Below are 23,214 nucleotides of genomic sequence, written 5' to 3'. Positions count from 1 at the left end.
TGCCTTACAGACCCCAATTTCCCTTCCCTTACTTCCTTCCCAGTGGCTCTCTCACTCTTCCTGCTGCTGCTCTCCCTAACCCCATCATCCTGAACCCCCCGAACCCAGAGCTTCTTCTTTTACCAAACGCAGAGATTGAATTTGACCGTGGGAGTTACTTTGTTCAGTGTTTGGTGTGCTTAAACAAAAACTGGCACGGAAGTGTTCTAAATGCTGGAGTTTGGAGTTCTAAGTGAGTCCTGGTGGTAGAGTCACAGGAAAATTCAGCTGGAAGTGTTAGTTGAGGTATAAATGAACTGAAGGGTACAGCTGCATGGCAAGTATCTCAGAAGGTTGCAATGCTGAAACTTGGTGTTTTGGGGTTTTTTTCTGATTTGGAGTTAAATGAGTTGTCTAGAAAAGAAGGGGGAAGTGAGGTTTCAGAGGATGATGGGAAAGGCTGTTGAGATACCATATATTTGTATTTCCAAGAGGCCCCAGTTTCCCAAATCTTGTCCAGCATTCATGAACCTGGACTCTACTCCTGAGCAGCCCCATAATTTAGCATGGCTTTTCAATCCAATCACCCCTACAGTTGTCTAGCACGCCCACTCTCGACCGATCCCTCTAACTTCATGCTACTATGACATCTCCGAGTGTCTCCCCTGGACTCCAAGGCACACCCCACCTGTCCATCTTCTATAGCAAGACATCTAGTCTCCCAAGATTTGGAGCAAATGATTATTTTTTCACTTCCACAGAATCCACAGAACACAGAACTGTGGGGGGGGGGTTGTTTGTTTTTAAGATTTTGTTTATTTTTAGAGAGAGTAGAAGGGACGGAGAAAGAAATATCAATGTTGCACACCCCCTATTGGGGACCGGGCTGGCAACCCAGGCATGTGCCCTGATTGGTTCTCGAACCTGTGACCCATCTGTTCGAAGGCCGGCACTCAATCTACTGAGCCACACCAGTCAGGGCTGAAGAACTGGTTTTATTCTTTGCTAAAAGGCTTGGCTCCATGAAAACCTGAGTGAGGGAAAGCAGGAATATTTCTTCATTTTCTTTTTACTGATCTTTTAAGGTGTGGTCTTCAGATAAAAGGGAATGGACCAAGGAAACTACTGGAGTAAAAGAGAGGAGAAAAGTCTCAGAAGGGTCCTGGAGTAGGATGGGATGAAGGATAAGGAAAACAAAGATAGGGGCTGTAATGCTGCCTCTAATATGCACCTGCCCTATTCTTTCTCTACCCCTGACCTGCAGTGATCGCTCTACTGACGCTGTGCCTGAAGAGCCGGGGGAGGAGGGGCATACCCAGACTGCCTTCTAACCACATAAATTTACCTCACTTTTCTACTTTTCGTGGCTCTTAACTTCCTAGGGTTGGGTTCAGCATTCCCAAAACCTGTCTCTGAGTCTCCAACAGGCGTTAGTGTATATTTGGTTTTTTAAACTATTTATTGATCTCAGAGAGAGAACGAGAGAGAGAGAGATCGACTTTCCCATTTATGCAATCATTGGTTGATTCTTGTATGTGCCCTGACGGGGTATGGAACGCAAAACCCTGGTGTAGGGGACCACGCTTTAACCAACTGAGCTACCCGGCCAAACAGCATTCTTGTATATTTTGAAATGACATCCCTGAGGAGAAAAATAGCCATACTGTCACACTCTAGCCCATAGTTCCAAAGCCTTTCCCAGGCAGGATATCATCGCGCCTCCTTGAACGTCCCCAGTGTTAGGTGGGGACGAAGCCACTATCCCCATTCTACAGAAGGGGAAACTGTTACACAGTGGTCACAGTTTCCTGCTGTGAGACACTAGCCTCGCGGCAGTCAACTAGCCACAACGCACCTCCACAGGCCGCGCTTCCAAACGAAGAACCCCTTCCTCCACTGCAGCTCCGACTGTCCCTGCCGCGCAGCCTGCCGGAAGTTGTAGTCCAACGTCCCGCTGCTTCAATGGGTCGGACTACAATGACCAGCATGCCCCACGTTTCTGCTCCCCCCCCCCAACCCCCAGCCGCCGTTCCCCCTCATCTTTTTTAGCCTCAGGCTCCAGAGAGGCTCGGCTGACCTGCTGACTGGGAACCAGAAATGGCAGCTACTCTGGGCAGCGGGGAGCGCTGGACGGAAGGTACCAGGTCCTGGCATAGGGTGGGACAGAGCGGGGTTCGGGAGCGATCAGGGATGCGGCCCTTAAAGGTGCCGGAGGGCTGAGATCCTGGGCTGGAGGTGAAGGATGGAGGCCTATGAGAAGATGTTGAGCCTGAGTAGGGTTCCAGATGAGGAGGTGGTGGACCATCCAGGGCAGGGACCCGGATCCAGAAACCAAGAGCGCTGGCTCAAGCAGAGAAAGGCCGGGAGCCCAGTTGTCCCTGACGCCTCGCAGCCTCCGGCCCCCGGCCCCGCCCTGGGCCCCGCCCAGGGTCCCCGAGGCAATCAGACCCCGCCCGCGCCAGGGTGGCCCGAGGGTCAGCGGGGCAATGCGGTCTCCCACAGTTTACTTGCCCGGCCCCTTCTGTTCACTACCAAACTGGGCCACCTGATCCTTGGTCTCGGTTTGGTCTTGTCTCTGCAGCCCGCACCAGGACATACAGGCCGGCTCTTTCCATCCTACAGTCAGGCAAAGAGTATTGATCCAATACCTATTATGTACCCTGCATTGTGCTGATCCTGCAGCAGGGATTTGACAGGCGTGGGCCCCAGAGATCACAGAACTCTTACTTCACTGAGGGAGTTTGACAGGTAAACAGTCAATTACAAAAGGGTCAGTAAGTCCTGGGCTGTACACGGTAAGGTCTAGTTTTGGAATCCACACTGACAAGGCAGCCAACACAGCCTGGATGTCAGAGGAGGCCTTATGGAGACAGTGTTACTACGATGACATATAAGAATGCGTTGGAGTTAGGCTGCCTCGCAGGAAGAATGTGGCAGGCAGAAGGAACAGAGAAAAGGGAAAGCATTGCTGGTCACAAAGTTTGGTGTGGCTAAGCATAGACTGCAGAGGAGCACGTGGTGAGAGAGGAGGCAAGAGACGCAGCCTGGGCCCATGGTGAGAAACCTGGACAAGGAGTAACGTGTAGTCACTAAGGGATGTTAAGCAGGAGAGGATGTTTTAAAAATCTTCTCCATATCCTCCAGATGGGACATGAGTACTCTGCCTTCTTTGACTGGGTTGCTGTGGCCCTCTTTACATTCTGCAGGTGTTAAGATTAGTTAAATTCTCTCCCTTTAAACTGTAACACCTTTATGGTCAGGAGTAGATCTTACCCGTACATCTCCTTGATCTATCCAACCAGTATCTTGTGCACATTAGTTCTATTACTGTTAGTTTAAAAAGAATCGAACTCATCTCTATTTTAAATCTTAGTGGTGGGAGGCATTGCAACAAAAAAATGTTATTTTATGAGCAATATCACTTCTGACCATGGACCATAGAAAACTGGGCCTTCCCCCTGCATTGCACTAAAGGCAAGGTATTGAGCAGACACCTCCTGAGCACCTTTTCTGGCTCTGAGTCAAAATTATTTGATGACTGACCACTGTAGGTATGGTGGACATGATTAGGTATGGCTTCGTGTCTCTGGAATTAGAAGTTTTTCGTGGTTGCTTCGTATTTTCTGTATTGTTTTCTCAAGGAAGACGTTTGTTCGTTTTTTTATGGATACTTAAAAGTCAGCATGATGTCAGTAGCCTGGCCCTCACACTCAGCTCTCCTGCTTACAAGCAGCCTCCCAGACAGCTAAGGCAGGCAGCAGAGTTGATTTGCAGGCCAGACTGAGGACTAACAGCGTGGCTGTTGCTTTGCAGCTTACATTGATGCAGTTAGAAGAAACAAATACGCAGAGGACAGACCTCGTGAAACTCATGACCCCTGTGGCTGCTGTAACTGCATGAAGGCACAAAAGGAGAAGAAGTCTGAGAATGAGTGGAGTCAGACCTGGCAGGGGGAGGGGAATGCCACTTACACTGAGGAGCAGCTGCTTGGGGTACAAAGGTGAGCCTGGGATGGGATTATTTGAGTGATTTTATGTAGACAGTCTGGCACAGACAATTTGCTACATAAATATTGAATATTATTATTATTGAAGCAAAATAGCTTCTTAGCTTCAGGAGCAGTACTAGGTAGAAGTGGAGTAGTAGGGTGTAATCTGAGATATCTGCCCTGCTTCTACTGTAAGAGAGGCAGGGAAAATCAACTAGATATAACAGACATCTATACAGTATTCTACCCAGAAGCAGCAGAATATACATTCTTCTCAAGTATACATGGAGTATTGTCCAGGATAGACCATACGTTAGGTCATAAAACAAGCCTCAATAAATTTAGAAGGATTAAAATCATACAGTGTATGTTCTCTGAAAGCAACAAAACAGAAGCAGAGTTGTGAAGTTCACAAATGTGAAAATTAAACAACATATTTCTAAATAACAAATAGGTCACAGAAGAAATCACGAGGAAAATTCAAAAATATGTTGAGATGAATGGCAATGAATATACAACATACTGAAATGTATGGGATGCAGCTACATTCAGAAGGAAATTTATAGCTATAAATGTTTATATATATTCATATATACACTCAATAACTTACTCTTCTTCTATCTTAACAAAATAAAAAAAGAAGAGCAAATTAAATCCATGCAAACAGAGTGAAGGAAATAATACAGAGTGGAAATAAATGAAATAGAGGAGAGAAAAGCAATAAAGGCAACAAAACCAAAAGCTAGTTTTTAAAAAAAGATCAACAAAATTGGAAGCGTGCAAGAGGCAACTGATTGATGTTTTTCTCACAGATCCATGTTTCTCTCCCTCTCTTTCTCCCTCCCTTACCCTGTTTTTTAAAAAAACATCTAACACTTTCATAACAACACCACTCAACACAGTAGAAAAAGAAGGGCATTTCCTCAACCTGATAAAGACCAAGTACAAATAATCCACAGCTAACGTCATACTTAATGGTGAACAATTCTATGTGTTCCGAGACCAGAAACAGGACAGGAACAAGACAAGCATGTTCACCCTAGACACGTCTATCGAACATTGTATTAGAGGTCCAAGCCAGGGCAGTTAGGGAACAAAAAGAAATAGAATTCATCCATATTGGAAAGAAGAAGTAAAACTGTATTCACAGGTGATATGATCTAGTATAGAAAATCCTAAGGAATATACACACATACACACAAGCACAAGCTATTAGAACTAATAAATTAGTTCATCAAAGTTGCAAAATGTAAGATCAATATACAAAAATCATAGTCTTTGTATATAGTAGCAATGAATAATCCAAAAATGGAAAACAATTTAAAAAAAAACAGTTTCATTTATAACACCATCAAAAAAGAATAAAATGCTTAGCAATAAATTTAACAAGAAAAGAGTAAAATTATACCTTGAAAACTACAAAACTTTATTAAAAGAAATTAAATATCAATAAATGTGAAGATAGCCTGTGTTTATGGATTGAAATATTTATTAGTAGTAATATGTGATACTCCCAAAATTGATCCACAGATTCGACACATCCCTATCAAATTCCCAGTTGCCTTTTTTGCAGATATTAACAAGATGTTCCTATTATTCATATGGAAACGCAAGGGACCAGAACAGCCAAAACAGTCTTGAAAAAGATCAAAGTTGGAGGACTCACATTTTCCAATTTCAAAGCTTACTGTAAAGCTGCAGTAATGAAGACAGTGTGGACTAGGATAGGATAGCCATGTCGATCTATGGAATAGAATTTTGAGAGTCCATAAATAATCCTTTATATTTATGGGCAATCAATTTTTGACAAGAGCACCAAGACAATTTAATGGGGTAAAGAATTGTCTTTAACAAATGTTGTTGGAAGAACTGGATAGCCACGTACAAAAGAAATGAACTTGGACCCTTTCCTCACACAAATACAAAAATTAACTGAAAGACCTAATGTAAATCCTAAATGTAAGAGCTAAAACTATAAAACTGTTAGAAGAAAATATAAGTGTAAGACTTTGTGGCATTGGATGGGGCAGTGATTTCTTGATATGACACCCAAAGCACAAGCAACAACAACAAAAATAGATAAATTGGATATAATAAACATTTAAAACTTTTGTACTTCAAAAGATACCATCAAGAAAGTGAAAAATCAACCCACAGTACAGGAGAAAATATTTTCAAATTATATATCTGCTCTTGCTGGTGTGGCTCAGTGGACTGAGTGCTGGCCTGTGAACCAAAGAGTCACTGGTTCTATTCCCAGTAAGGGCACATGCCTGGGTTGTGGGCCAGGTCCCCATTAGGGGGCTCATGAGAGGCAACCACACCTTGATGTTTCCCTCTTTCTCTCTCCCTTCCCCTCTGGCTAAAAATAAATAAATAAAAATTTTAAAAAATTATATAGCTGATAAGGGACTTGTATCTAGAACATATAAAGTCCTCTTACAACTCAATAATAGACAGTCCACTTGAAAAATGGGCAAATGACACCCTGGCTCGTGTGGCTCAGTGGATTGAGTGCCAGCCTGCAAACTGAAAGGTCTCTGGTTCGATTCCCAGTCAGGGCGCATGCCTGGGTTGGAGGCTAGGTCCCCAGTTGGGGCATGCAAGAGGCAACCAAATCTCTCTGACATTGATGTGTCTCTTCCTCTCTTTCTCCCTCCCTTCCCCCTCTCTAAAAATAAATATATAAAATCTTTTAAACAATAATAACAATAATAAAAAGAAAAATGGACAAACGATCTAAATAGGCATTCCTCCAGAGACGACAGACAAATGGCCAATAAGCACACGAAGAGTTGCTCAGTATCATTAGGCATTAGGGAAATGCAAATCAAAGTCACAATGAGATACCGTACTGTCCTCTGGGATGGCTGTTACCAAAAAGATGGACAATAACAAGTATGAATGAGAATGTGGAGAAATTGGAACGCTTGTACATTACTTGCAGGAATATAAAATGGTATGGCCAGTTTGGAAAATATCATGGCATTTCCTCACAAGAGTAACCGTAGCATATGACCTATCAACCCACTACTAGGAATATACCGAGAGAAATAAAAACTTATCTCCACACAAAAACCTATACACAAATGTTCATACAGCATTATTCATAATGCCCCCCAAATGGAAACAACCTGGATGTCCATTAACTGATGAGTGGATGGACGAAGGGGGGAATGCCCATACAATGAATACTTTTAGGTAATGAAGGAATCAAGTATGGTTACATGCTACAATATGAATGAGCCTTGAACATCATGCTAGTAAAGAAAGCCAGACACAAAGGCCACATATTGTATATTCCTTTTATACAAAATGACCAGAATAGGCAAATTTATAGAGCTAGGAAGTAGATGAGTGGTTGCCAGAGGCTGGGAAGTGGGAGAATGAGGGATGATGGCTACTGAGTCCGGGGTTTCTTTATGGGGTGATGAGAATGTTCTGGAATTAGATAGTGGTGAGAGGTGTGCAACTCTGAATATACTTTAAAAACCACTGAAGTGTACATTTTAAGAGTGAACTTTGCGATATGTGAATTACAGCTTAATAAAGCTGTTATTAAACAAGTAATTTATAGAAGAGAGAGAGGGAGAGACAGAGGAGCATCAAGCACTTCGATGAGTGTTGTCATTTAATCGTAACAACTGCGAAAACAGTTGTCATTAGGAGCCCATTTCAGGAGCCAACACTAAGGCACAGAGGCCAGCTACACAGCGAGATCAGACCCCAGTCGAGGCATTTTGCCTGCACAGTTCACGCACTAGCCCAGCAGTTCTCAGAGGGTGGTTTGGGAACTCCAAGACCCTTTGGGGGCATCTGCAAGTTTAAAACTGTTTTCCTAATAATGCAGGCACATTATTTGTTCTTTCATTCTTACTCTTTCAGGATTGTACAGTGGGGTTGTTGAGAAGCTACCTGATATGTAATTATATCATCGTGCTGTGTTTTAAATTTTTTTGTTTTCATTCCACTATGGTAAATATTGATAGATATAACTCACATGAACAACACTCCTAAGAGTATAAAAAATTCCTGAGATCAGAAAGTTCAGAACTACCACTCTAAACTCCTATCCTATACTTCCCATCTCTATTTGTTATGGATCAATCTCTAAGATAAATTCTTAATTAAAAAAACCAAGACATAGAAAGGTGATTATAACTACCTAAAACCTGCCATTTAGGTAAGAAAAAAATAAAGATGTCCTTGTACATGTACTCGCTCTGGGCACAGGGCTCAAAGAAAACTTCTAACAGTGGCTGTCCTTGGAATGGGGGCCTGGGGGACAGGGAATGGGGAAGCAAGAGATGTTTTCACTGTATATAGCTTAGTGCTGTTGGATATTTTTCTTCTACCATGTGTATATACTCATATTAACTTTTAAAAACAAAGTTTAAAAAGACAGCCATAAGAATAAAGGGAGGGAAAGGGAAAATATAAACAAATAGGGTGGATAGGTGTTCTTCTGGCTCTGCTGGCCTGTGGCTCAACTCTCAGGACCTGAGCCTGCACCTTGGTAGGAAGGGTTAGCACACTTGTTCCGCTACTTGCCGGGACAGAGAAAGACTGAAGTATCAGATGTAAAACTACTTTGAAAGACATCACGCTCTCAGTGGGAGAACATTGGCAGTGACTTTAAATGTTTCATTCATGTGTTCGGCAATTTTTTTCTAAGTTTGTTTTGGGGCTTAGAAGCCCCAGATTGGAAGGAATATCAATATACTATTTTGCACTTAATTGTATAAAAGGGGCCTTTGTAGACACATATGTTTCTGATGTGTGTTTTTAGGATCAAGAAATGCAGAAATTACTATGAAATTCTGGGAGTTTCTCGAGATGCCAGTGATGAAGAGCTTAAGAAAGCTTACCGAAAACTCGCCCTGAAATTTCACCCTGACAAGAACTGTGCTCCTGGAGCAACAGATGCTTTCAAAGGTCTGATCCAGAACTAATGCTTAATTCTGCCCTTCCTGTGATGTTCAGTCACAACACCTCGTTTTCAGCCTCCCCCGTAACTGTTTTATAACACCATAGCTGGGAATTTTTTCCTTGCCACACCTCTTAAATAGTGATTATCAGCCTGGCTCCCTCCTGTCTTCATTCACATCACCTTACTTTCTTTTGGAAAAAATATTTGGTTTCTCTATTATACCTTTTGGGACCATTTACCCATTGGTTCAGCAAGTATTTGTGGAGGATCTATGTGCCAGGAGCCATGGTGAGTAAAACAAACGTGACTCCTTGCAGGCGGGGCCTAGACAGCATTCCTAAACTTCTCCGACCGTGGGACCCTTCGTTCATTAAACCTGTTAGCCCCCAACATGTTCATATGAGGAATCTGTGTGATCTTTTTTCCATTGATTTCCATGGTACTTTCAGAAATATATTCTTAAAAAATATTTTGAGCCCTGGCCAGGTGCCTTGGTTGGTTGGAGCGCCCATCCGGTTCACCAAAAGGTTGCAGGTTTGATTATTGGTCAGGGCACATAGCCAGGGTGCAGGTTCAGTCCCTGGCTGGGGTGCGTACAGGAGGCAACTGCTGGATGTTTCTCTCACATCTCTCTCTCTCTCCCCCCGCCCCCCCCCCCTAAAATCAGTAAACATATCCTTGGGTAAGGATGAAATTTTAAAAAATATTTTGGACCCAACACACAGATAAAATCTTACTTAAGAGCTTCACCCTCAGTGAAGTCATTGATTCAGACAAGAATTATCAATGCTAAAACCATTGGGTGATGGTTGTCGAACAGGATATTTACATGGTGTCAAAGTATCACCCCACGGAATACTTATTGATTACAAAGGGGGAGATTCCTTTATAATGGAGATGCCTAGCTGCCACCACTTTAATCAAACGATCCAACATCACCAATATTGAAACAACCTTACATAATATGGTGTAGTGCCTTGCCAAAATGTTTGACCTGAATATGATATTGAAGAAACAATCAAAATATGGGACATTCTACAAAAAAACACTGGATACTCTTCAAAAAATTTAATATAATATAAAGCAAAAAAATTGGAGAGACTATTCTAGATTAAAAGAAACCAAAGAGTGTTGGCTGGTGTGGCTCAGTGGATTAAGCACTGGCCTGTGAACCAAAAGGTTGCTGGTTTGAATCCCAGTCAGGGCACATGCCTGGATTGCCAGCCAGGTCTTCAGCGGAGGGTGTGTGAGAACCAACTGATCAATGTTCCTCTCTCACATTGATGTTTCTCTCCCTTTCCCTCTCTCTAAAAACAAATAAGATTAAATAAATAAAACTAAAGAGATATGAAACCAAACACAAAATATATGGTAAACCTTGACTGGGTGATAATTAATGTTCATTTTCTTAGCTGTCATAATGGTGTAAGAGAAGGTCTTTTACTTATTTAGTTTTTTAGAGAGAGGGGAAGGGAGGAAGGCATAGAGGGAAACACTGTTGTGTGAGAGAAACATTGAGTCGGTTGCTCCAGGGACCTGGCCGGCAACCCAGGCATGTGCCCAAACGGGGAATCTAACCAGCAACCTTTTGGCTCACAGGCTGGCACTCAATCCACTGTGCCATACCAGCCAGGGTGAAGAATGTTTCTTTTTAGGAGGCGTATGTTGAGATATTAGGGGTAAAGTGTTATAATATTTGCAGCCTACTTTCAAATGGCTCAGCCAAAGAAATAAGAATGTATTATGGGTATTTATGTACGTATAAAGAGTTGAGGGAAGCAAAGTGTCAAAATGCTAACAATTGGTGAATCAAGGTAAAGGGTATACATGTGTTTATTGTACTATTTTTTCAACTTGTCTATAGATTTGAAATTTTCAAAAGAAAAAGTAAAAAATGATAGATCTGAGAAACTTTAAAAAGTCACCATTTACCTCAGATGATGTGCCATTGTGAATCTGGTTCTCCCCACAGTTCCTACAAGGAAACACATAGGTAACCGACATTCTTCATGTACGGTATCAGACTAATGCCATTGCTTTGATATATCTGCCAGGTTTCAAGGGATGTGAATGTGTAAGCAACTCTATTTCGGGTTTTGTTGTTGTTGTTGTTGTTGCTTAGCTGTTTTATTGCTGTAAACATTCAACAATTCCCTAGGTAAAAGAATCATAAAGAAATGCTCTTTCTGTGTTTCTGCTAGTGTTGACTGAGTCAGAGATAGGGGTGGGGATACCTTTAAAAGGTTTGGAGGGTATTTAATTGGAGGTATGGGTTATATGTTTGAAATAAATTGGACAAATAGGGAGGAGAGGTGATGATAGCATTTGTAATCTATTCAGTCTTTGATGTTTCATTGAGACATTAGAGATACAATTTCTTGATTTCTAAAGACCATTTTCTTTTTTAAAGATTTTATTTATTTATTTTTAGAGAGAGGAAAAGGGAAGGAGAAAGAAAGGGGGAGAAACATCAATGTATGGTTACGTCTCACACGCCCCCTACTGGGGACCTAGCCTGCAACCCAGGCGTGCGCCCTGACTGGGAATTGAACCAGGGACCCTTTGGTTCACAGGCTGGCACTCACTCCACTGAGCAACACCAGCCAGGGCTCTAAAGACCATTTTCTAAAGGAAGCTGAAAAAGATTGTGGTGAGTGAGGACTTTGCTTCTAGCCAAGCAATAATTTTACTAATTATTTTCTTCAGAAAATTGTTTCTAAACTTCAAATTAGAACACCACTACTATGTATGAACTATTCCCAACCATAAACTATTGCACTCAAGTGAAATAAGAACACATTTTCACAAATGAAAGCAGTAGTTCTTAGTTCATCCTGAGTTCAGTGTTGTTCCTGGCTTTTCTAACTAGATCATGGAAAATTTCAAGGACAAACACTTTGGTGAATTTTCTAAGCCCAAGCGCCTCCCTAGGCCCCTGTGAAGCTATCCGGCAACTCCGGCTCTACATTGCTGCTACTGTGATCACCTTCAGCTACAGCTAAGACTATGTATTCAGGTGCTTTTTTCTTTGTTTGCAGCAATAGGAAATGCCTTTGCAGTGCTTAGCAACCCTGACAAGAGACTCCGCTATGATGAATATGGAGATGAACAGGTGACTTTCACTGCCCCTCGAGCCAGGCCTTATAATTATTACAGGGACTTTGAAGCTGACATCACTCCGGAAGAGCTATTCAATGTCTTCTTTGGAGGACAATTTCCTACAGGTTAGTATCCCAGAATTGTCATGAAAAAAAAAAATAGAGTATGGTGAAAAACAGCAAGAATTTGGAATCAGGTGAACTTGGATTTGAGGTAAGTCTCTAGCCTCCAGCTCTGCGTGATTCTAACCAAATCACTTAGTCTCTCTTATTGTTTTTTCACCTGAAAAATGGGGTTAATAATACCTACCTCACAGGGCTGCTGTGAGGAGTAGATATTTTTAAGTGCCTTATAAATTAGTAATAAAATGCCTATTATTATTATTATTATTGCAAAATAGCAGCTATATAAAAATAAAAGTTAGAAAAGCACCCTCAGCAAGTTGGAAATTGGGATAATTGAATGCCCAGGAAGTAAGCTGAATTTCATGCGCTGCTATTAAAGATTCTGATATTAGGCATGGAAGACATGTCAGACAGGACTCATGGCCCGAATTTTTCCTTTAATTGCCTTTTACGGTTCTCTCACTCACTGGTTACAAAGGACTGTTTAAACAAAGGCAGGGAGCTAAGCACATTCTGTCTCCAGGTAGTTCACTTGGTTTACCTATTGTCTTATTTTTCTGCTGGGTGAGATGGGACAATATTCTGCCTTCAGGGAACCTAAATGGGAGGAAGAACCTTGGGAAAGGCAAGGAAGGAGTGTTTACCATATCCCATACTAAGGGTTTTTCTTTCTTTTCCAGGAAATATTCATATGTTCTCAAATGTGACAGATGATGCCCACTATTACCGCCGGCGGCACCGACATGAGAGGATGCAGACACGGAAGGAGGAGGAAGAAGATAAACCTCAGGTAGGAAGGGAGGACAGGTGAGCTGCTGCTCATAAACACTTGTGCTGAGCTGGCCTTTATAGTACATGATCGGGTGCTAGAAGTTCAAACTAAAATCTGTTACCGAAATGTGCTTTAGGGAAGCAGAAGCTGTGGTAAAAGGCCTGGATAATTGGCCCAAATAGACCAGAAGGGTAACCCCCTTCCCCACCCATTCTTTAGTGGCTGTCCCAGGAAATCATTTCCCCTGTGGGGTACCTTGACCAAGGTATTCTTGACTGCAGAAAATAAGAACCCCCTTCACCCTGGCTGGTGTGGCTCAGTTGGCTGGATGTCATCCCACAAAGCAAAAGGTTGGAGGTTTGATTCCCGGTCAGGGCGCATGCCTGGGTTGTGGGCCCGGTCCCCAGTTGGGGCTCATGCAAGAGGCAACTGATTGATGTTTCTCTCCCTCTTTCTCCCTCCCTTCCCCTCTCTCTAAAAATAAATAAATCAAATCTTTAACCTTCAAAATATTCAAAACTAAAGGGGGGTTGCAGGTAAGGGATCAAAGGGGTTTCGTGAAGCTCAAGGGTAGGAAGCACAGCTCAACCTCATGACAGATGGCGACCAGGAATGTGTGCTGCCGGGCACCCAGTCGTGTGCTCCGTGACTAGTCGAGGCCAGATTGTCTCCAGTTTCCCCACCTCTTTTCATCTGCTGTGTTCTCTCTAATCAGCCTGGCTTGTTCTACTTACCCTTGCAAATGGCCAGACCCCAGTGTCTAAAAGTATGTGTCCTTTATTCAAGTGACTGCCTAGCAGTAAATGATGATGAATCACAATCCCAAATTCCTAGGAGTGGGGAGAATGTGATTATCCCTGCTAGGGTTAGATGTCCCCCCATCTGTTCAGCTGTGGCTGAGGCAACAAAGTTATATAATACTAACGTGGCGCCATGGGAGCCGCAGTCTGGGCAGACCCACCCGGAGGTGTCTGCTTCATTGGTCTCAGAAAAGGGGAATGCAGGAGAATTACTGTGTGTCAATCAGATTGTGGGTGGGCCGCCTTTAGCTTTCTCAGCAGAAAGAACAGAGAGTCGTTCGGTACTTCACAGCAAAGCACAGCCTTCCCCCAAAAGCCTTGGGCTTTGTGCAATGCACTGCTAATTCGTATTTTCTTTGGGAAAACAATCCTATTTCCTGTAAGCTTTATATTGATGAAGGACACTTACACCAGATATTTTTTCTCTTTCAGACTACGTATTCTGCATTTATTCAGTTACTTCCAGTTCTTGTGATTGTGATTATATCTGTCATTACTCAGCTGCTAGCTACTAATCCCCCATATAGTCTATTCTACAAATCGTAAGTCAACTATTTATAAATCTTAACAATCTGAATGGTGAAAGACTTGAAGTTTTTTTTGTACATATCTAACATTTTATTTTACCTTTTGTTGTAGAAAACATTGTTTTGTGTTTAAAGCCAATAGCTGGATAATAATAGTGCTTAGACGCAAAAAAACTGTAGGCAGTTTTCTGTGTACTCGGGACATGGATTGTTTTGTTCTGCAGCGACATCATCTGGTCAGTTGCAGAACAGCAACAACTGATTTGTGAAAGATTAATAGAAAGTAACTCCAGGTTCAGATTAAATCCTTATCATACCATGTTCAAGTTAGAAAGGATCTGTTGAGCTTGTAATAGGATTGCTGGACTCCTGTGAGTCTGGGAACATAGTAACTGAGATCCACTGATTTTAAATTTAAGAAATTGCAAGAATAGGACATTTATTTATGATAAGGCTATATCATCAAACCATAGTTATGGCATTTCTTTGCTTTTGCTGAAAATAGAGAAATGCATTGTAATGTTTGTATTGCATGCATATTATGAGCTCTCATAGGAATTTTTTAATGTCTTCATTAATTATTTCAATTAACTCAATTCTCAAAGTTGGTCCCCAGACCATCAGCATCAAGTGGCAACATGATAGAAATGCGGACTCTTAGGCCTCACTCCCTATTTTTTGAATCAGAAACTCTGAGGACGAGGACCAGCAATCTGAGTTTGAACAAGGCCTCCAGGTTATTACTGGTCCATACTAAAGTTAAAAAAATCATTATTTTAAAAAATTAATAATGAGAAAATGAGGCATTACTTATTATTATAGCATAGTAGATAAAAACCTTAAAACATGCCATCCATTGGGCAATACCTCATAGGAAGAGTCTTTGTTGGTGACCACTGTAGACGGAAAACCATCCTTCTAAGTCAATATCCTCATTTCACAGAGAGGAAATCTGACACTCACAGATAGGTCATTGCTATTAGATCCCACTGGCCTGAAACCCCCTGCTTCCCGACTTCCCATGTTTCTCCGTGTGCTGCTGCCTCCTTTCCCGTCGGGCCAGTGGGGCAGTCGGGAAACTGCTAACAGTTTCCCAGAGGGAGGTGGGAGTGGGCACAGCCTGAGCTCTTGGACACTCAGCAAGATCCTGAAGTAGAGAGATCAAAGGAGGAGGCTGGGAAAAGGTCAAGTTCAAGTATAACTCATTCAAGACAGAATTTGTCCAGCTTGAGTAAAATCAGCTTGCACTTTGCACATTGCTGCTACATTATTTTACCTTGAATTCGAGTTCCCTTCTATACTTTTTTATGGTTAGAATTTAGTTAACCCAGACCTGTCAATGTGTCTAAGCACCAGATACCACTGGAGACCTTCGGCCCACAGAAGTAGCCCAGAAGCATCATTGGAATCTTGTGTCTGAGTTTTGTTTTGGGTTTTTTTTTTCAGTTATCATTCAGCAGCTATATGTGAAGTACTTTTTATTGTGTCCTAGAGATTGATGCTGGGTGGGTATAAGCTTAATTGCTTATCTGTAAATAGTTTACTGTAACAATCAGTTTATTCAACCAGCATTTACCAATAGCCTGCTGTGTTGCACCAGGTACTACATTAGGTCCTACACAATATCCAAATTGATTTTTGGACATTAGCATTCTACTTTTAGCAAAGAACACAGTATAAGGGAGATGAGTCCTTTAAGAGAATTCAGCTGAGGCTGAATCCATAGCATGAAGATGCTCATGGAAGAGCAATAATGACAACATTATATTACTACCTCTGCCCTACGCAGAGGTCATTGTAATCGTGATGTCTGCGAGGCCAATGCTGAGTAATGCGGCCAAATGTAACAAGCTCACCTGAGCCTCTCTCTCCCTGTTATAGGACCTTGGGCTATACCATTTCTAGAGAAACCCAGAACCTGCAGGTGCCTTACTTTGTGGATAAAAACTTTGACAAGGTCTACAGGGGAGCATCTCTGCATGAGCTGGAGAAGACGATAGAGAAGGATTACATTGATTACATCCAGACGAGTTGCTGGAAGGAGAAACAACAAAGTAAGATGCTCTAAAAGGTTTTCGCTGGGGGCCACGCTTCCAACCTGAAGCACCCCCAGCTTCCTGATCAGTCTCCTCTCCTTGCCTGAGCCGCACACGTTTATGTGAACAGAGACAGGATGGAGGCCCATTCAGGCTGCTATAAAAAAGGGATGTTTATTCACAGGACACCTGCAGCCAGCCAGGACTTGGAAATCTTAGGGACTTAGGCAGGCAGCACTAGACACCTCTATCCTTCTGTCTCTGAGCCTCTACCTCTCTCTGCCCACCTGCCTCACTCTCCGCTCTCTGCATCTGCCTTCCTTTGCTTCTTCAGGCTCTCCTCCTTCATAACCTTGTCTTGCTACGGTCGCTCTTCCAACTTCTCCAATCCCACCAGTCATTGGCCCTTTTTTTTATCACAAGATTCCTCTGTAAGTTCTCGTTGCTAGCTGATTTGGTCCAATTTCCTAATTCCAACCACATTCCCGAGAGGGAAATCTATTGGATCCAGCCTAACTGTTTGAGCTAGACCAAAGGTCTAGTTTTTGTTACTGAGACACACACCCCCTTCCTCCCCCTCCTGTGGGCTATGGACATGCAGAGCAAAAGTGACCCTCCCTGGGCCTGCCCCTTCAGTAGGTTGGGTGTGGGCAGGCCTGCCACTGTTTCCCCCTCCGGAGACAGTTTGGGCAACAGTGCTAGCCCCTTGGCTTACAGCTCCAGTGGGTATTAATGGGGAGTGCTGGTAGCAAGCGTAGCCCTGTTTCTCAGCCAACAGGTTCACTTCTTATCCCACTTGACTTCCACACACGCACACGCATACACACACACTTAGTAACTTTCTTATAAAACTTGGCTTTGGTTAATTTTTTAAAAGCAAACTCTGATTTTTTAAAAAACCTTAGTACTGGGTGTTATTAAACATCTGAAAGTGTCTGATAAAATTAGCTCTTCAGTCACAGCGCTGCTAAGCCCTAGCTGACCCGGCAGGCATCCAGCCCCGCCCGGAGTTAACCTCTCCTCCCTGTGTTCTCAGAGCACTTTGCTCAGGCTGCTGACACAGGGTCGCTCTCACGCGCCAGTGCTCTGTAGGCGCGTCAGTCTCCGTGCTGGGCTGCGGGCTCTGAGGACCAGAACCATGTCTTATGAAGTTTGTGTCGCCAGCACCTGGCCCAGTCCTTGTTTCAGAACAGGCGCTCAGCAAATGTCTTTGGAAGAGAAGCATCTCGGGACTGGAGAACAATGAAAATGCTGAGGATTAGGACACACAGAACAGGGTTAGTGTCCTAACCCGGGCCCTAAGGGACCTTGTCTCTGCCCTCTACACCCGTAGGGCAAAGCCCATCTGAACTCTCAGCAGCATTAGGAGCATGGGAGGCAACAGCTCTGGAGTATAAGGGGGAATTAAGCAAGAGGAGAAAGTTGCTTTTTTATTGAAAAGTCTGAGAGTTTAGGAAGTATCCTACAAGTTTCCAAAAATCAGGAAGAATTTGGATCAAGAAAGATAAAGGCCTCAGACTAAAAGGCCGTATATTTGTAGATCCAAATCAGATAAAGGCCACAGTGTGTGCCCTGAAAGTTCCCCCTTGTTTTGGGTTCTGGGAGGGTTTTGAATTTGTTGCTTTCTACAAGAACCGGATGAAAATCTGCTTCTGACATTCTTCAGACACACACGCACCCACACACATACCCAGCTGGGACTACTCAAGGAGCTCATAATAAGGATTGCACCTAAGGTGGCCTCTAGACGTTGCCCTCGCCCCCACGAGGCCTAGTTTGGGGGCTTTTGCATTCTCGAGGTATAAATAAAAATCCAGTGAGTAAACGTGATGCGTGTACCCACAAGTTCTAACCGGGGTTATCAGCACAAACCCCTTAAACATCTATTTCTGGCATGTAAGGATGGCAGTAACTGGCCGTAGCCCCCACACAACCCAAATGCCATTTGAGAACGAGCAGCATCTGCCCTCCGGATCCAGCAGCAAGTGCAGCCAACGAGGTTAAATTTAGCACTTGGAGGTGGTAAAAATAAACCCACTTGAGAACAAAGTTCACTCTTGGCAAAATACCGAATGGAAACCGGTTTTAGCAAAGTTACCCATTGTCTTTTTAAATCTTTTGTTCATTTCTTTACTCTGCTCTCCCTTAGAATGCTTAATCTGAGTGAATTTCTATGAGTAATTCTTTACTATGAACACTAATTGCCCTGTTTTCTCCTTCACAGCTGTGAAGTCTAGAAAATAAACCTGACGCCAGGGGAAGTGGCCATGCCGCTGGGCTGGGATGGGCAAAAGCAATAGGCAGGAACCGCCTCCTGGCCTGGCTGAGCTGAACTGAGCTCAGTTCCTTGCCCCGTCTGGCAGAGGAGCACTTCTTTCCATGCCCAGGAGCAGGGGAGCAGAGTGGGTCGAAACTCAGGCTCTGAAATGGGGATAAATGAACTTCTTCCTAGAGAGGTTTTATGGATTATAGAAGATGGTATGGCTGCTTAGCATAGTGCCTGGCACAGAGTAAGTGCCTCGTTCCTGGTGGAGTTCAGGCCTTGACGGGCCTTGCTAGACTGAGTGCAGCACTGTCTCATTAGGCTGGGTCACAAGCGTGGCTGGGGTCTGTTGGGGTCTTCCACTGTCAAGATTCCGATCTGGGTAGTGTTCTCAGAGAGGTTCTGGGACTTGCTTCTCTTGGCACTTTGTCTGAGTCAGTTTCCCTTGAAGGCTCCATGCTCTGTCCACCTATTCTACTGGATTCGGGGTAAGGTAAACCTTTTACAAAGAAGAAAAGGTGTTCTCTTGATCCTGTCCCTCCCAAAGATTTTTTTCTCTTAGAAGTTATTGAACATTAACTGAACCTGTCAAACATAGCATATTCATTGGGTTGACCTTTTGCTTCATTGAAAGGCAAAAGGATTCACTGGCAGCCTGGAGAGAAGTTTCTCTGAGCACAGTGGTGGGGATTTGGGACGTGGGGTTTTTTTTTAATCACTAACCTTGTGCAAAGTCGTTGCTCTGGGGCAGGGGTCTCAAGTTCTGGAGCACTGAAACACGGTTTCAGTGAACTTTATGAAAAGCAATGTGATGTTTTAAGAAAAGCATTCACCAGCTTGTTACCGTGGTCTTCAATGTAGAAAATAGCACAAATCAATAGCCTTGACATTTTCTGGAATGAGATTTCAAACAATGAGGCATTTAGATAAGCTTAGTAAGCAAAAAACCTAAGGAAATCAAAAAATAAAAAGATGAGAAGGAAGAAGGAGAAAAAATACCTATGGAAATCATTTCAAGGAAAAGCAAAGCCACGGAATCTGTTCCATACACTGGTGTAACTGTGATTCCAGAGGACCAAAGGGACAGACTGATTTTATAGAGGCCTCCTGAATAGCTTTCCGACAAGCCGAAGGAGCCAGAGAAATATGAGTTAGTGCCGCCCTCTGGGCAGGACATAGGAGCGGAGGGCTTTCATTTGGGTGCAGCACATGTTCCTCCACGAAGCCCATCACCTGCAAGGAGACCGTGCCAAGGCAAGCTCTGGCTAGCAGGCACTGCAGGCACCCGCACCAAGGGAAGAGAGCACATTGTTCTGAAGCCTAGGAGACTCGCCTCTTGCCAAGCAACTGCTGGGCTAGGGCCCAGGCTCTGAGCCCTCATTGTAGGGGGAGGGTTTTTATGCATACCCACCCCTCACCCTGGAGTCCTGCACTTAATCTGCACTTTGGGCCTTACTTGGTGTAAATAGAGTCATTGTAAGCAGAAATGCCAGACGGTGTTTTGTGTTGATAGAAGCTTATTCAGAAACCAATGTCCATTGTTCCCCCTGTCTAAGTATTAATTCCTGTTTCCAGGCAGTTCACTGATTAATCAGACAGGTGTCTCTGGTTCCACCAAGAAAAACAAAATCTGTCAGCAAGATGATTAAGAATGGATAGCATATTTCCAAATGATTAAAATAGCATTTTCACAAGCATGGTCCTTTAAACATTGCATAGCTGCCTGCTGTTGGAGGCTTTCAGAAGCCACAGAGCCCACCCAAGCATGCCATCCTGTAAATACACAGCACGTCTCTAGAGGTGCTTTTCAGGCCTTTCCTCCCAGACTGTCTCTGAAACTTTACAAAAGAATAAAAAATAGAGGCCGCCAACTACTGTTGGGTTGGGGAAGACTGCGGAGATTATATTCTGGTTAAAAATAGAATGACCTTCTCCACCATTAAGAGAAAATGAAATTCATTTAGTCAAGGAGACAACGGGCACCAGATCCAGATGATTTCACTTTTAAAGGAGCCCAGCTGCCTCTGGCCTTTGAATTAGGGACCCGACATGTGGGGAGGGAATGAAGGAAGCCGCCAGCAACCTGGCCTTCTATAGAAGGCCTACCCGCCAGAAGTAGACTGTGTGTCAGTGAGTGAGTATGAGTTATGATCCAGCAGCACAAGGGAAAGAATGAAGCAGCTGTCTTTGTTTCAGATGACAGGAACAGGCGACTGGAGTCCATTCTCTCCCAACTGCCATCTGAATACCATTCGTAGGAAGACTGTGCAACGGTCTCCTCTTACCGCACATATGCAGGCTCCCTAAGTCTGGTGCCAAATGTTCTATTGATAAGAACTGAGTCTGGTGCTTTCATAACAGAGCAGAGATACTGTGGGGCTCTAGGACCACAGGTGTCCTTTAATCCTTAGCGCTCGGTGTGGGATAGCTGCCTGATGCTTGTTTCTTGAATAAATGAGTGTTTCTTAAATTCAGTCGAAAGAGAAAACATTAAATAAAGTAAAAGGAACTTTGATTTCAGAACTATTTGAAATGACGCAAAGGAGCTCAAGTGTTGTTGATGAATTGGTCACCTCTTTTATCTTTCAGAGTCGGAGTTGACAAATTTGGCAGGATTATACAGAGACGAGCGACTGAGAGAGAAGGCAGAGTCGCTGAAACTTGAAAACTGTGAAAAACTTTCCAAACTTATTGGCCTACGCAGAGGTGGCTGAGAGGACGACAGTTGTACGCAGGGTCGGGGTTTTGCTACTTGTTATTTATGTTCCTAATTCCATTTGATAATACAGAACTAGGAAATGATGAACATTTTACAATTCGCTAACTTTGGCGGGCTGAGTTAAAGGCACTTGAGCACGGAGCCAGACTTACCACAGAATCCTTCCTGGGGATTGGCTCTGGGGGCCAGAAACAGTTCATCTGAGTTGAATTAATGGCAACGTGTTGGGTTCAGCCTTCCTGCCCCTCACCTGCTGGGCCTCTAGGAGTGTAGTTCAGGGCATCCCACGGCAGATTCATGTCTTCTTCCTTCCCTTCTTCACTAGCCAGTCAATCCTAGGCATAGCCAAAGCAGCTTAATGTTAGTTGTTTACAAAGTGCACCAAGAAGTATACCTCTCCCTTCGTGAGAGTCGCCGTCTTCCCCAGGGCTCAGCCTTTGGACCACATTCCTACTCATATTTCCATTTCCTAAGGGGAATGTGCGGAAATGTAAACCATTATAGCCAATAGTTTTCTATTTGTCTAATCTCTCTTCAGAATTATTAGCAAAATGCCTGATTTGAGTTTCTTCTACTTCCTTAACTCTCCCTCTCTTGCAGAGGGTTCCAGAAATTAAAAGCAATTGAGTGAAACAGTGCAACGGAAGTAGGGGCTGAGGGTGAAGGTAAAAAGCGACACTTTGTCTCCGCTTCTCAGTCCATCATAGTACCCAGAGAATGTCCTTTTTGTCGCTTCCCTTTGCCACATCACAGGAACTGGGTCCCTGCACCCCACAGAGGTACAGTGGTCAGACCAAAGAGGAGCCGGCACTGCCAGCTGACGGAACTACTTGCTCATGCCTGGAGATAGAGGGAGAGACCTTCTTTCCATGGCCATGGGGTCTGGCGTTGGCCCCGGCAGTCTCTTTGTCCAACCCAGTGCCCTGTGGTCTGTGACAGGAGGTGTTTTTTTCACCTAGTCAACATTTATCGAGTCCCTAGCGTGAAGCAGGGGCTCTCACATGCATTTTCTTACTTTCACCTCCAAACAGCTGTGAAGTGGACGTGTCATCCCCATTTTTATGAGTAAGAATACTGGCCCAGAGAGGAGGAACGGCTGGCCTGGGTCACACGAGTGACAGTGGCAGAGCTAGATGGCAGTCTGATTATCAAGTAGAAAGTGTGAGATCATCCCAATTTCTCGGGTGATTCTAGCCAGACTGGTAAAGCAGAATCTTTCCCAAGAATGCTCCTGTCCCCCTCCCGCCCCCTGCCCGTGACCCTGCATCCTTTCTGTGGCAGTCCTTCATCCATCAGGACCCCTTTCTCCCAGTTGTTAGGGACTGAGACTCTATACCGACTTAGTATACAAAACAAAAGGTCCCTCAAAGGCAGGCAGCCTTCCCCCCTGGTGACAAGGAAGGGGTAAGTTGCTGCAGGAGCCACGTGGTTCTGGGCCTTCCTGCAGACACAAGCCAGCAGACTGAGCTGCCTAGATTGTCAGGAATCTGAACCTGGAAGGATCAGGAGGCGGCTGCAGTCAACACTCACTTTCCTCAGTATGGGAGAAAAGTCCCTATTGGACGGAGATTCAACATGAAAGCTGATGTCCAGAGTGGAGTTTCTCCTTTCGGATGCCTGGCCATGACTCAGACAGATGTGTCTGGCATGGTTCACATTCCGCAGGGTCAGGAGATGCCTCCAGAGGTAAAGAGTGGGACGTTAGTGGCTGCTGGGGACAACCGCTCAGCTGTGGGGAGGGGGAGCAGCTCCAGAGAGAGCCAGATTTTGCTGTCCCACTGTATCTATCCTCCCGGGTTTTGGGGGCTTTCTTCATTCCCTCCGAAAGACTAAAGGGATTTACATGGTAAAATGTGCCTGTGAGCCCAACAGGCTTATGGAAAGTTTTCCTGTGCACACAAAAATCAACGTTCTCTTCACCCCCACCCCCTGCTAGAAAGTGGGCCATAATTAAACTGACTTGACAAGCTAAAAAG

At 43.9% G+C, this 23,214-nt stretch overlaps 2 protein-coding genes across 4 annotated transcripts in view; one reads left to right on the top strand and one right to left on the bottom strand.

Annotated features, from left to right (window-relative positions):
- The window catches only part of SMIM33 (small integral membrane protein 33), a 59,368-nt gene that overhangs the window by 22,063 nt on the left and 14,091 nt on the right, over positions 1-23,214 (bottom strand). For 2 of the 3 annotated variants that reach the window (XM_053913068.1, XM_053913069.2), the window contains exon 2: positions 21,391-21,573. In XM_053913068.1, the coding sequence (XP_053769043.1) occupies positions 21,391-21,438 (48 nt within the window). In that variant the 5' untranslated portion in view covers positions 21,439-21,573. Of the gene's footprint in view, positions 1-1,834; positions 2,047-21,390; positions 21,574-23,214 lie in introns of those variants that run through there. The other variant, XR_008425346.1, reaches the window with a different exon arrangement.
- Positions 1,996-21,392, top strand: DNAJC18 (DnaJ heat shock protein family (Hsp40) member C18). Its single transcript, XM_024575308.3, has 8 exons — positions 1,996-2,116; positions 3,793-3,979; positions 8,757-8,902; positions 11,936-12,121; positions 12,802-12,911; positions 14,126-14,235; positions 16,102-16,274; positions 21,109-21,392. Exons 1-8 carry the CDS (start codon positions 2,077-2,079, stop codon positions 21,231-21,233), a joined length of 1,077 nt encoding a protein of 358 aa, XP_024431076.1. The 5' UTR covers positions 1,996-2,076; the 3' UTR covers positions 21,234-21,392.

Source organism: Desmodus rotundus, chromosome 10 (genome assembly GCF_022682495.2).
Source record: "Desmodus rotundus isolate HL8 chromosome 10, HLdesRot8A.1, whole genome shotgun sequence".
In the NCBI taxonomy this organism is placed as follows: Eukaryota; Metazoa; Chordata; class Mammalia; order Chiroptera; family Phyllostomidae; genus Desmodus; species Desmodus rotundus.
Note: the sequence above shows the minus strand (reverse complement) of the source record. Positions and strands in the feature narration are given on the sequence as shown.